The sequence below is a fragment of the Oratosquilla oratoria genome, chromosome 1 (assembly GCF_046742065.1).
Source record: "Oratosquilla oratoria isolate Oo_2021 chromosome 1, ASM4674206v1, whole genome shotgun sequence".
Lineage (NCBI taxonomy): Eukaryota > Metazoa > Arthropoda > Malacostraca > Stomatopoda > Squillidae > Oratosquilla > Oratosquilla oratoria.
In genome coordinates this window covers 62,723,682-62,737,051 of record NC_134777.1, presented here as the reverse complement: position 1 = coordinate 62,737,051, position 13,370 = coordinate 62,723,682, and the positions used below count along the sequence as shown (strand labels likewise).

Here is a 13,370-nt window from a genome sequence, read left to right as displayed (position 1 = left end):
TGGAGGCTGGGTTGGCCGCAGGTTACCCAACTCGTCCAGCTCGACGTACTGCGAACTACAGGCACTCCTGCTGGCTGTTAACCTACTTAGACAGCGGCGACTGAATGGCGTGGTAATGTGTGACTCACAGTCCGCCCTCCAGGCCATCTCGTCTTCAGAACCCATACATCGCCCCCTCATCCATCACATTTTACAACAGCTAGTCATAGCACAAGAACACTCTCTCACTATAAGTTTTCTGTGGATTCCCTCCCACATTGGAATCGCTGCCAAATGAAAAGGCAGATCTCGCCAAAAATGCCTGTAAACTGCCACTGCCTGATGATGCCACACCTTCCCCCCTCTGCTACAAGAAGATCATACACTCTGCCCTTTTCTAACCACTCTCCACCGCATGAAAGCAGAGCGCGCGCAAAGCATATCAGTACAACACTACGACCACTTCCGTCTCTCTCTCCCGAGGTATCGCAAGCACGGACTCCTCGTTCGCAGACACAATATTGTGACCGCACAGCTTCCCCTGGGTTACAGACCGCTGTGGCAAGTCTCTAAGGCGGGAGACATGCCACACTACTCCACCTGCAAGCTATGCGACCGTCCCAACGCCAACAGTCTCCACCACCACTGCCTCGAATGTCCTTCAGTAAGAGACCTATTGCCCCAAAGCCAAGACCTAATACATGTGTGTCACTTTCTCTTAACGGACAATAATCTAGACACTGTCCTAATTCGACACCCTAACTTTGGTGGATGCTAAAGCTTACCTCACCTTGATTACCAGTATATTTCCCCTTACAGGATGTAATGGAACTGCCTAGTGTGGACCTTGTGGTCTCTTGCAGTCTCCTTCTCTCTTATGCTCTTATGTTGTTGTTATTGCCGTACAGCTTCACTTTACGTAGAAACGTAACCTGTGCGTCACGCACAGGATGTATAAACAGAAATTACCTACTGTACTAGGTTTGTCGCTCAATGAGCGTAATCAATAAAAAAAAAACAACATTTAAGCAGTTTACTCTAAGCACCTCCCTACCTTCTGTCCTTTACCTCTTCATCCATCTATCCTCCACTCTCAACTTACCTTCTATAAAAAACAAAATATCTGATATCCCCCATTTTCTCTCCTTAGAACATGTACATCCTTAACTCTTCCTACTCTCCTCCTGGTTACCATTATGCAGTCTATTAAAGCCCTATCTAGCACCCATTAAAGCCCTATCTACATCCCATGTGTACTTATGTTTGACTTTCTTCCTAGACACTGTATTTGCTATCATCAACTCTCTTTCTAGACACATCTCCAGCGCCAACTCTCCACTAAGATTTTTTCCTGGAACTTCACACTTCTCAACCACTCTGTTTATTGGTTCATTTCCTACCCTAGCACTAAGATCTCCCATTACCTCTACATTGACAATTCTCCCTAAAACCTCTATGTACTCATTTAAATATATCCAAAAAGCCTCCCATTCTTCTACACTTTTCACACTACCAGGCCCATATGCACTTACAGAAACCCACATCTCCCTTCCCAGCTTCACCTTCATCCACATTAACCTTCAAGAAACCTCCCACTCCACTACACGCTTACCTATCTCTTCACTTACTAGTATAGCCACCCCTTCTCTCCCTCGTCCTCCCTTTACTCCTGAGAACCTCCAAACTACACTCCCAAACTCAAACTAGCCCCTCCCTTTCAACTTTGTTTCACTTAATGTCAACACATGCATCTTTCTTCTCAAAATACTGCCTATCTCCTCCCTTTTACTCTCATCTGTACCACATCCACACACATTAAAAGACCCAAACCTAAGGATACTGGTTGGGAAACGCCTCCCAGACCCTCTTATTATTATAATTATGAATATCCCCCTTTGAGGCTAGTATTCCTCTCCCCTACCACAGGATTCGGCGAAAAAAGGAAATGAGCGTTTAGAGAAGTGGTACAGGACAGTATGAAGTGTTGGGGGAAGGGGGACAGCATAACGGACGGACAGTCGCAGTATAATTAAGTGGCATAATTTCTCTATGAATAGAGATTTCCTCTACCACAGGTAAAATGACGTGTGACTGTGGTCCGTAGGGGCGCCCCATACAGACCCTAAAGTATCAGCTGCATGGCACGGAGCAACTTTTAACCCCCTATAGCATGCAATCCATACCAATAAAAGCGAAAGTATTAAAACAAATAGTATTAATATTTGACATAATACATATAATTTCCTTATACCATTGAAACTGTTAGCCTAATGCAGCAAAGGAAAAGAAACTTTATTTTGTGAGCATAGTTTCTGCTGCTAAAGTTATAGGTGCATTCAACTATTACAGCAAGCAATCATGGATTACACTCAGTACAATAAGCACTTTCTTGCAATAGTTTCCATTGATAATTACAACTAAATATATTTTGGTCCGATTTGAATCGGGGGAATTAAAACTGACTGAGCATCAAGGTCCATAAGAGGAATCTAGACTTGTCTAGTCTGGATGAAAGAAAATGAAGAGCTGACATGATTACTGTTTTTCTTTTAACTGCATAATAAGGACAATATTCCCATATGTAAACGAATTATATCCCCAATTTCGTCATTACTCGAACATGTACTTTGATCAATTGCTTTGAATCATTATTCGGAATTTTATTTCTTTCATCAAAAGTCTCTATATTAACATATAAGAATATTCATTATCACTATATTGATAAGATATAGCATGTTTATATGATAATACATATTTCAGTTCAGTATAATTGGTTATTGTTTACAATTACTAGTTTCTCTGATTGACTGAACCTTGACTGTAGATGTGCCATAAACACATGTTACTTGTAAACAAACTCAACCAGAAACAGATAGCCCGTATTTAATCCTCCACGTTACAAGAAAGATAATTTTAGTCTCTACAGGTATTTGTGATAATATACAATCATTTATTGCAGAAAAGCAAATTACTATTAACAAATATCGGCATGTCGTTGATTGTAATGCTTTGAATACATGTATCAGTGTGACGATGTGTAGCCTGTAGGAATCAGATGAATAAAAATTAATTTTGCCACCCAGTTTTGGTAAGGACCTTGACAGGATATGCTTCTTTCTATCATTTATGTATTATAGGCTCCAGTACCAACAATATATAATGTTGTCAAATTTTGCTGAAACTATCTGTGAATGTGTATTTTGACCAGTTCTTTGTAGTCACTAATTATTAAATACTAATGGTGAAACCAGATATTACTTATCTGATGATTATTTTTATGAAATAATAATGGCCATTTTCCTCATATTCTACCAATATCGCTTGTACTGGTTATGATAATTTGATAAGTTAAGTTAGTGGGTTTTGTGCAGTTTGGTGGGTATCAAGGAACTGGTTAATATCTTATGAACCAAGCCAGTTACTGAGAGCGAGGCAAAAAAGACCACATTTTTGGAAAACAAGTAAAATTATCAAGAAAACTGTAGGTTATTTCAGGATTTAGATACATTTTATGGGTATCAATTGGATTCTGTGGCTTTCAGCGGGTTTTGCTTGGATTTTGGTGGTTTTTATGAAACATCAGGGAGGGGCAGGCTTGCTAGGCAAACCAGAACCTTGAGAAGACTTATGTCCATTGCAATGAAAATAAAGGCATAAGTTTAGGATTATTATATGTTTGACTGTATTCACAATACAGTGGCCATAACATTTCACTGGTTATCATTGTTTTGGTAGTTAGAAAATATAGGGTATTTTTGTTTTAGAAGTGTGCACCTATGCAATAGAGTATTAGAAAATTTGATATTTGTAAATTAGGTAAATTTTTAGAAATGTATACCTACATGATATAGGAATAGGAAAATAATTTTGGAAATAATAATACACTATTGCAATATATGTTATTTTTGGCCGAAATTAATAAGAGAAGTTGCTAAAAGCTATACACAAACAAACATAGCCGTTTCAGTTGCTTGAGACGCCATCTTTATTTTAGAAGAGCCGGAGGCTAAAGAAATGAAAGTGATAAATTCATCTACTATAACCCAGCCTAACCAAGCTAACCTACCAACCTAAACTACCTATCTACCTAACCCAGCCTTCATTTAGTAATGTGGTATCTGTAATTCTAGAGGTCATCAGGGTCATCATTGTCGTCTCTGACCTCTGAATCTATCAAAACAAAGATGGCATCTAAAGGAATTAAAGCAACTTCATTGGTTTCTGCACAGGTTTTTGCAATGTTCTCTGATATTTATTTCTGCCAAGAAAAATATTGATTACAATTTACATTGATATAATTTACAAAATTAATATTTTATTTTTTAATGGTATACTGCATAGGAGTACACTTCTAAAAAAAAATACCATAACTTACAAAGGATTACAAAGGCGGAGCATGCCGACAGGAGACCTTTAGATCCATAACTAGGTCGGATGCGAAAAAAAATATATATATAAATGATAAAAAGATAGATAGAATAAAATGGAAATTATAATATAATAATAATAAATAGAATAAATAATACATAGGTTTAGTTAAATGATAAACAGGTAAATAGTAAATTATAATAAACTGACAAATAATAATAAATGGAAATCAAGCAAATAATAAATAAACAGACAAATAATAATAAACAAATAATCAAATAATATAAAATAGATAGCAGTCCTTACAGCATCTTGCTTAAATGTTTATCTAAACGAATCTTAAAGCTTTGAACTGAACTACATTGCACTGCCTCTGCAGGAAGTTTATTCCATTCATTAATGACACAATTGGCAAAGTTGTTTCTACCCACTTCCAAATTAAATCTATTTCCTGACAGATTGAGACCATTATTTCTTGTCGGATTCTCATTCAGTGTAAGAATTTTGTCACTTTTGATGTTGTCAATCCCCTATAGAATCTTAATATACCTGTATCAATTCACCTCTGAGTCTACGCTTTTTGGGGGAAAACAGATTCATATGTTTTACTTGATTTTCATATAATTTATTTTTTATAATTGGAATCAGTTTTGTGGCTCTCCTTTGTACTTTTTCCAATCTGTCAATGTCTTTAATGAGATTCAGTGACCATACAGAAACAGCATATTCTAAATGTGGACGAACTAACGATTTATATAGCTTGTTAATGAGAGATGAGCTTTTGAAGTCAAAAGATTGCGTAATCAGTCCTAGAATTTTATTTGCTTTCTCAGAGACTGAAATACACTGCTTAGATGATTTGAGATCGTTACTGATAATTACCCCTAGATCCTTCTCACTATCCACTTTTGTTAACGAATTTCCAAATAACTTGTAATCGTACTTACTGTTATTTTTACCTATGTGCATAACCTTGCATTTACTTGTGTTAAATTTCATTAGCCACTTTTCAGACCATTGCTGTAATTTATCTAAATCTTCTTGAATATCTAATTGATTGAAGTGATCATTTGCCATCCCGCACAATTTTGTATCATCAGCAAATTTGGAGACAATAGATTTTAGTCCGTGGTCTATATAATTTATATATATTATAAATAGAAGTGGTCCAAGAATGGAACCCTGAGGAATTCCACTTGTAACATTTTTCCATCTAGAAGTTTTGCCATTTAAAACAATTCTGTTTTCAATCATTCAACCAATTTCTAGTCCAACTTAATAGGCTACCACTTACTCCGTGTGAAGTATCAAAAGCTTTTGCAAAGCCTAACTATATTAAATCTATATTGTCTCTTTTGTCATAATTTGAGATGACTGTGTTGTAGAATTCTAGCAAGTTAATCACACAAGTACATTTCCGTCTGAATCCATGCTGGCTATCATTTATCAAACAGTTACTTTCTAAATGATGTTCGATAGCATCTCTGATGATAGTTTCCATCATTTTTCCTACGATTGAAGTCAAGCTTATAGGCCTGTAGTTATTTGGTTTCTTTTTGTCACCTTTTTTGAATATTGGAGTTACGTTAGCAAGCTTCCATTCTCTTGGGACATCTCCGGATATGATGAATTTCTTGAAAATAATTTCTAATGGAACAACAATCTCATTTTTCATTTCCTTTAAGATTCTTGGATGCCAGCTGTCAGGCCCTGGTGTTTTATTAATTTTGAGTTTCTCTATACACCTTTTAATTTTTTCTTTTGTTATATTTACCGTAGTAAGTTTACCCTAGACTTTTCACAGATTTCAGTTTGGAGTTCACTTTGAGGTGTTTTGTTTACGAATACTGAGCTAAAATAGTTGTTTAGAATATTACACATTCCTTCGTTTGAATACTTAAGTTGACTGTCAGCAGATAACAGTGGGCCAATGTGATTCCTAATAACCTTTTTATCTCTAATATAACTATAGAATTCTTTGGGATTCTCTTTGGATTTATCAGCGATATTTATTTCTTATTGTCGTTTTCGTTTTTTATCATTATTTTTTTAATTCTCTCTGTATTGTTACATAACATTGATAGTCGTTAGGTGCACCCAAGCCTGTCTCTTTTTAGCAATATTTTTTTAGTTTCTTTGTTAAACCATTTTGTGCGGGCCTGATTTGGGGGGCGTCTGTCCTTAAACGGGATGTAAGTATGAATCATCTGCAAGCTGAAGCTCCTGACATAGTCCTACAAACTGATCTTTACTAAAATCGGGTATCTATTCTAATTTTTTTTTAGCAGTTTGAATCTAAGTTGTGATTACTATTTGCAATAGTTTCGCCAACCTCCACATTGGCTATCATGCCTTCACAGGTAGTGATCAATAGATCGAGTAAGTTTCCATGTCTTGTGGACTCTTTTATCTGCTGAACTAAGTAATTGTCACTGAGAAAATCTATCAAGCGACTACCTCTATGGCCATGTTCAAGGGTGATCCAATCAATGTCAGTAAAATTGAAATCACCCATTATCAATAAGTCCTGGTTGCAGAAACTAGACAGTTCTTGAAACAACAGTTTGTCGTCTGCTACTAATAATGTTTTTGGCCCATATATTACACCTACATTCATTTTATGTTCATTTGTTTGGGTTAATTCTACCCACAAACTATCATATGTATCCTGTTTTACTTTCTCTAAAACACAGGCATGGACATTGCTTTTAACGTATAACAGAACACCCCCACCTTTCTTGTGGTTTCTATCCTGATGAAAGTGTTTAAATCCTGCAATATTAAATTCAGCTTCAAACTCTTTACCATTTAACCATGTCTCGGTTATTCCTATCATATTGAGATTTTCACTTTTGACATATGCCTGTATTTCTTGAAATTTATTCCTAATACTACGAGCATTAAAGTACATGGTACAGTATTAAGAAACTTGTGATTATTTCTTTTTGACACGTTTTGTATTTCAACATGATGCTTTACATTATAATTTTGATCTTTATTGACACATTGCTCTATAATGACATTTGGTACTTCACTGACACTCATTGCCTCATGGACATTTATCCCATCATGAACATCTGGTCCCTCTCAGTCATTTGATCTCTTGTGTACACTTTGCCCCACTACGTAATCGTGTTCCACACCGGCCACCCATCATTCGCTGACATTCTATTCGGCAGCCCTTCCTAAAATGATATTCTGTCCTCCACTGACAGTATATCCTACCATGATATTTTGTCCTCTACTATCATTGTATACCATCATGATATTTTTTCCTCCCCTATCACTATATCCCATCGTGATATTTTGTCCTCCACTATTAATATATCCCATAGTGATATTTTGTCCTTTGACATTACATCCTAGTGTAATATTTCGTCCTACCGACATTATATCCTAAAATGATATTTTGTCCTACACTGACATATTGCTCTACATTATTACTATACACTACTCAGTTTTCCCCATTACACTCTATTTCCCCTTCCCTTTGAGTTCCTACCCCAAAAAAGAACTAGTTCATTACAAACTCCCACAATGAGGTTTGTAAGAACATCTTTGCCTCTGTGAGTAAGGTAGATCCCATCAGAAGCATAAAGGTCATGATGCCTGGAAAAGAGATACCAAGGATCAAGAAAGTGGTATCCCAGTTGCGTGCACAATCATGATATCCTCTCATTGATCCCTATGGCTATACTGTTCCAACACATGCCAGTATAGATCCTCGGAAGGATCCCATAGACTACGTGACGGCTCCCATGCTCCTTCATCTCCTGAAGTAGGACCTTGTAATTCCAAACAAGCTCCTCTGATCTCACCCTACCCACATCGTTACTTCCCGTATGAACAATCGTAACCATGTTCATCCACCTTTGCTCCCTGATGGTCTGGGTACAATCAGTGATCCCACGGCCCGGTTGACATACAAGCTTGCAACGTCGTTTAGTCTTCTGCTGCAGGATGTCGTCATAGCCTCACACCATGGAGTCCCCCACCACAAAACACTCCTGATTTTCAGCCACCTCATCCTCCAGCAGAGCGAAATGATTGGCTAGAGCCAGCGGTTGCTCCACAGTGGACCCGCTTACCAAACATGGGCTAGACAAACGGGACCCCATGGAGCGCCACTCGCTCATGGCGGTGTCAGAAGTAGAAGAGGTGGAACGCTCTTTGGGCTGTGGGGAAGATTCACTCTTCTCACAGAGCGCACTCTTGAGAAGACGAATTTCCTCCTCACACTTCCTGAGACGGTCCTCCAGATTCACACAATCTTCACAAACCATTTCACTCCTCCTTCGGCAATACAAACGGCAAAGAGAAAATATAAAACAACAAAAGAAAATAAAAGCGGTCACTAAATAAACTAAATACGCGAAGCTTACCTTATGCTATTACTCTTACCTTTGAAGTACCGTTTTGATTCTAAATTACTAGAACAATATGCTACACTTTATCTTGTACCTGTAATTGTATTGCGCTATACGTATACAATTACAAAAACACAACACAATCACTAGTCACTATTTGAAGATATAAACTTCGTAAGAAGTAATAAACTTAACACGAGGTATTTGCTAGATGGTGTCTCAACAGAAGACAAGTTCCCAAGCTGAGGTTACAGAGCAGACTGACACAAGTTCTCAAGCAGAAATCAATAACAGAAAATATTGCAAAAAGCTATGCACGAGCAAACTAAGTCACATAAGAAATTAATGAGAAAATTAGAATCAATAGGTGGCATTGCAGGTAAATTATTAGAATGGATGGAAGACTTCCTGATTGGAAGAAAAATGAGGGTAGTAATTAGAGACAAATACTTGAAATGGGAAGAAATGATAGGTGGTGTTCCACAAGAGTCGGTGCTGGCTCCAATCATGTTTGCCATATACATAAATGACATGGATGAAGGAGTTGAATGTTATATGAATTTCTTCACAGATGACGCAAAAATATTGAAGAAAGTAAGAACAGAAGAGGACTGTGATTCAATACAATCTGACCTGGACAAAATCTGGAAATGGACTCATAAGTGGGAAGTGAATTTCAATATCAAGAATTGTAGCATAATGGAGTTTGGAAAAGGTAAAAACAGAATTTGAAAAATTATAAAATTGGTGAAGAAGAAATCAAAAGAGTGCACTCGGAAAGAGACCTTGAAGTAAAAATCAGCAAAGACATGACACCGGTTAAACATATAAACAAAATAGTCGGAGAAACCTTCAACCTATTAAGGTCAATGGAACTACCAACACTGGAGCAGAGAAGAGAAAGAGGTGATCTACTGACTATATTTAGAATCATGAAAGGAATGGAAATCCTTGATAGGAATGATTTACTAAACAATGACAATGGAAAAACAAGAAGTTATGAAAAGAAACTCAAAAAGGATAACTATAGAAGAGATTAGAAAAAGAATAGCTTTCCACACAGAGTGCTGGATATCTGGATAAAGAAACAGTGTGTGCAAATACTATTCAAGATTTTAAGAAAAAACTTGATGATGAAAGATACAAAGTCGGGTCACCACGAACATAGCTCCCTTCCCGTGTAATACAACTAGGTAAATAAATACACCTAGATAGCTAAATAAGTCCTTCAAGAAAGACCTCCAAACTCAGTACATATACCACCCAACTTATAAACATTCAAGTTACGAACATTCAGAGATATGAACAAAATTGTCCACAAGTTATTTATTAATTTTATTTTATTTATTTATTTATTTATTTATTTATTTATTTATTCATTTTTTTTTTTTTTTTTTTTTTTTTTTTTTTTTTTTTTTTTTTTTTTTTTTTTTTTTTTTTTTTTTTTTTTTTTTTGTTGACATGAAAGCTGAAATTTTGAGTTGAGCACCTCTGACTTGTTCTTATGTTGCTACCCATGCAGTGCAGCACCACAGCCCAGGTATTGCCTGTTTATTTATGAATCTGATTAGACATGCTGTGCTCTGTACATTAGAAGTGATTTTCTCACTGAAGACTGTGTTTGGTGCATCCATCATTCATCATGACTGGTTATAAGTGTGAAGCTAGTGTGAGAGTGCCAACTGTTGGAGATGGTAATTCAGAAAGTGCTGAGGTGGTTTGGGTGTATGGAATAAATGAGTGAAGAAAGACTACCAAAAAGAGTGTGAATAGTTCAAGTGGATATAGTGGGCTTGAGAGCAAGATAAAAAATAAGGTGGATAAACTGGGTGAAGGGTAATTAAATGCAAAATGAATGTAAAGTAAGGAAGAGAAAGTACAAAGAATAGAAAGAAATGAAGGTTGGTTGTAAATGGATGACGAGATGACATGGCCGAAAGGAACAATGTTGTCTTATCTGTTAAAATTTTGGAGTGTATGATGGGGTGGGGGAGGGCACCATATAATGAAGCAGCAATTGGGATAATACAGCTCCAGCTGTTGGGCCCTGTTGTGCGGAATCTCTGTTTTGCTGTATTAGTTTGGACCCGAGTGGTGTAGCAAGGGACACAAGGTACTAAGATGGAGGGGTAATGAATGGGTTTTTGATGGGGATGGCCATAGGGTGTGTGTATGCTTTAATTTAGTCACCCCCTTATAAAGGGAAAAGGCATTTTGGTAAGTATATATGTACCCTTTATCTTATGTAACTGAGATATTAATTATACCAGTACAAGTTATTGTTACTATGCTTTTTTTTTTATCAGGATAAGAATTTTTATTATTTAACTTTCTTGTTAGTTCGTTAGGTAATTTAGAAACATGTAACTGTAGTCTCTTATCCAAAGAAGTTTGCATTATTTGCAGATGAGTTAGGTTTTATTTCCAACAAAATATCCAAATATTTCCAATAACAAAGCTGGAGAGCTAAAATGCAACTATGCAATGAACATTGGTATGTAACTTTAGCATACATTTTGATAATGTTGAAGAAAAAATATACTAATTTGGACTTTATTATTATGGTAGAGAATAAATTAGATTAACACAAATACATTTTCTCTTTCCAGCTAATTTTCCCAGTATCTTCTGAAAATGGAGAGTCCTGTGAATGCACCAAAGCGTTACTGGGGTGCCAATAGCCAGGAAAGTCAAGGAGTAAAGAGCCACAGTGCTCTTTTGCTAGAGCGGATCAATGCTAGAGCCAGAGCTAGGAAGGAGAGACGCCAGAGTCTGCCAAACAAAACGCCTAGTAAAATTGTAGTTGATGAAGGAAAGGACAATGTATTACCTGAACAGTTTGACTACCCTCCAAATGGGTCCACTAAAACTTTAAATGGGGTTAGAGATGTGCCTGGTGAGACAAAGGCAGAAACAGAGTCTGTATGTCATCAGAAAAAGTCTAAAAAGGCCAAAAGAAAGGAAAGATTATCTTTGCCATTAGCTGAAAACAGAGGAATTGTTGATGATCAGTTTATGACTGAAGTTACAATGGAATTCAAAGCCAAAAAAAGGAAAAAGGATAGAATTGGAATAGAAGAAAGTGGTGATGCTGTGGAAGAAACTGATGTAAAGCCCAATAAGGAAAAAAGAAAAAAGAAAAAACGAAAAGAAGTGACTGAAGAAGACAGTGGGGAACCTACACTTCCTCAAGAAGTAGAATCATCATCACTTGAAAGTGATAGGAAAAAGGACGACTTAGAAAAAGAAATGACAGACCCAACAAAAGACAGTGATGTAAAGTCAGAGAATAAAAAGGAAAAGAAACGGAAACGAAAAAAGGAAGAGGTGGTGGAAGAAGACAGTAAAGAGCATCCATTGATTCAGGAGGCAGCCCCTGAAGAGAATGAGTCCCAAAAGGATATATCTGAGGAAGAAAAACATATTGAGTTAGAGAAAGAAACAAACTCAGAGTCAGATAAGGGAAAGAAAAAAAATAAATGGAAACAAGAAAAGGAAGAAGTGCTGGAAGAAAACGTTAGTGAGTCTTCATTGTCAAAACAGATAGAACCTTTAGTACCTAAAGGTAATCAGGTTGAGGTGAAGGAAGTGGTGTCAGAGGAACACCAAAGAGATGCTTCACTAATTGGAGATGTAGGTGTAACATTGCTAGAAGAAAAAGAAACGAAAGCATTGTTAATCACAGAAAATGGTGAGGCTCCTCATCAAGAAACAGAAACTACAGAAAAAAGTGACCAAGGAGAAGTTGGTGAATACAAGGAAGAAACTGTCAAGAAGAAGAAGAAGAAAAAGAATAAATTAAAGACAGAAGAGGAAGCTGCTGTAACACAAGAGGAAATGGTTGTTGCAGAAGAACAAGAAATTCAAGAGGAAACATGTGAAATAACAACAGCTGATAAAGAGAATGAGAGCAAAGAAGGGGAACAGTTAACCAAAGACATTAAGAAAGAAAAGAAGAAAAAGAAAAAATCGAAAAAAGGGGAAGAGATGAAAGGTGTCATAGAGGAAGAGCAAATAGACCCAGATGTGAAAGAACCAGTAGGGACCAGTGGTGATAAGGACAAAGAAGACAATGCCCAGGCAGTCAAAAAGAAAGAAAAGAAGAAAAAGAAGATGGAATTAAAACTCAAAGATTTTACAATACTGGGAGAGGCAGATTCAGCAAAGAAAACTAAGGTATGAATCAGAGATTTTGTGATGTACCACAGGCTGCAATTTAGTTCAGGATTATGTAGAATTATGGCATTTATTAATTTGGTTTATGGGCATCAAACCCACCTTTGACATCATTATTTTGCTGCAAGTAAATAATAACAATAAATGATGTCTTAATAGAAACCTACAGACTCGTAGTGGCTGACACTGGGCCTCAGGCCCTCTCATAGATTGGGGGCGGGGGTGGATGTAGAACTGTTGTCTGTGCTTTATTAGTGTGGGAATATTTGTCACCAACTTATAGAAGTAGGATGAGGGTAGTAATCACCAGTTTTCAGTTTTAAGTGAAAAGGTGGAGGAAATACAGTCAAAATTGATAGAGATCTTGGGCAGACCAAGTGTTAAAGCTGTATCTCTAAATAGAAGTGAGGATGTTGGTTGGTTTTGAAGATGGGCAGCAGGGAGATGATTCTGACTTCCAGCATACAGGATGACCAGTCG

At 36.8% G+C, this 13,370-nt stretch overlaps 1 protein-coding gene across 2 annotated transcripts in view; it reads left to right on the top strand.

Annotated features, from left to right (window-relative positions):
- Positions 1-2,780: 2,780 nt before the first annotated feature.
- The window catches only part of Dbp73D (putative ATP-dependent RNA helicase Dbp73D), a 32,124-nt gene continuing 21,534 nt past the window's right edge, over positions 2,781-13,370 (top strand). Inside the window, exons 1-2 of one of the 2 annotated variants that reach the window (XM_076197919.1) lie at positions 2,781-2,905; positions 11,324-12,890. In XM_076197919.1, coding sequence (XP_076054034.1) covers positions 11,349-12,890 — 1,542 coding nt within the window. In that variant the 5' untranslated portion in view covers positions 2,781-2,905; positions 11,324-11,348. Of the gene's footprint in view, positions 2,906-3,045; positions 3,068-11,323; positions 12,891-13,370 lie in introns of those variants that run through there. The other variant, XM_076198010.1, reaches the window with a different exon arrangement.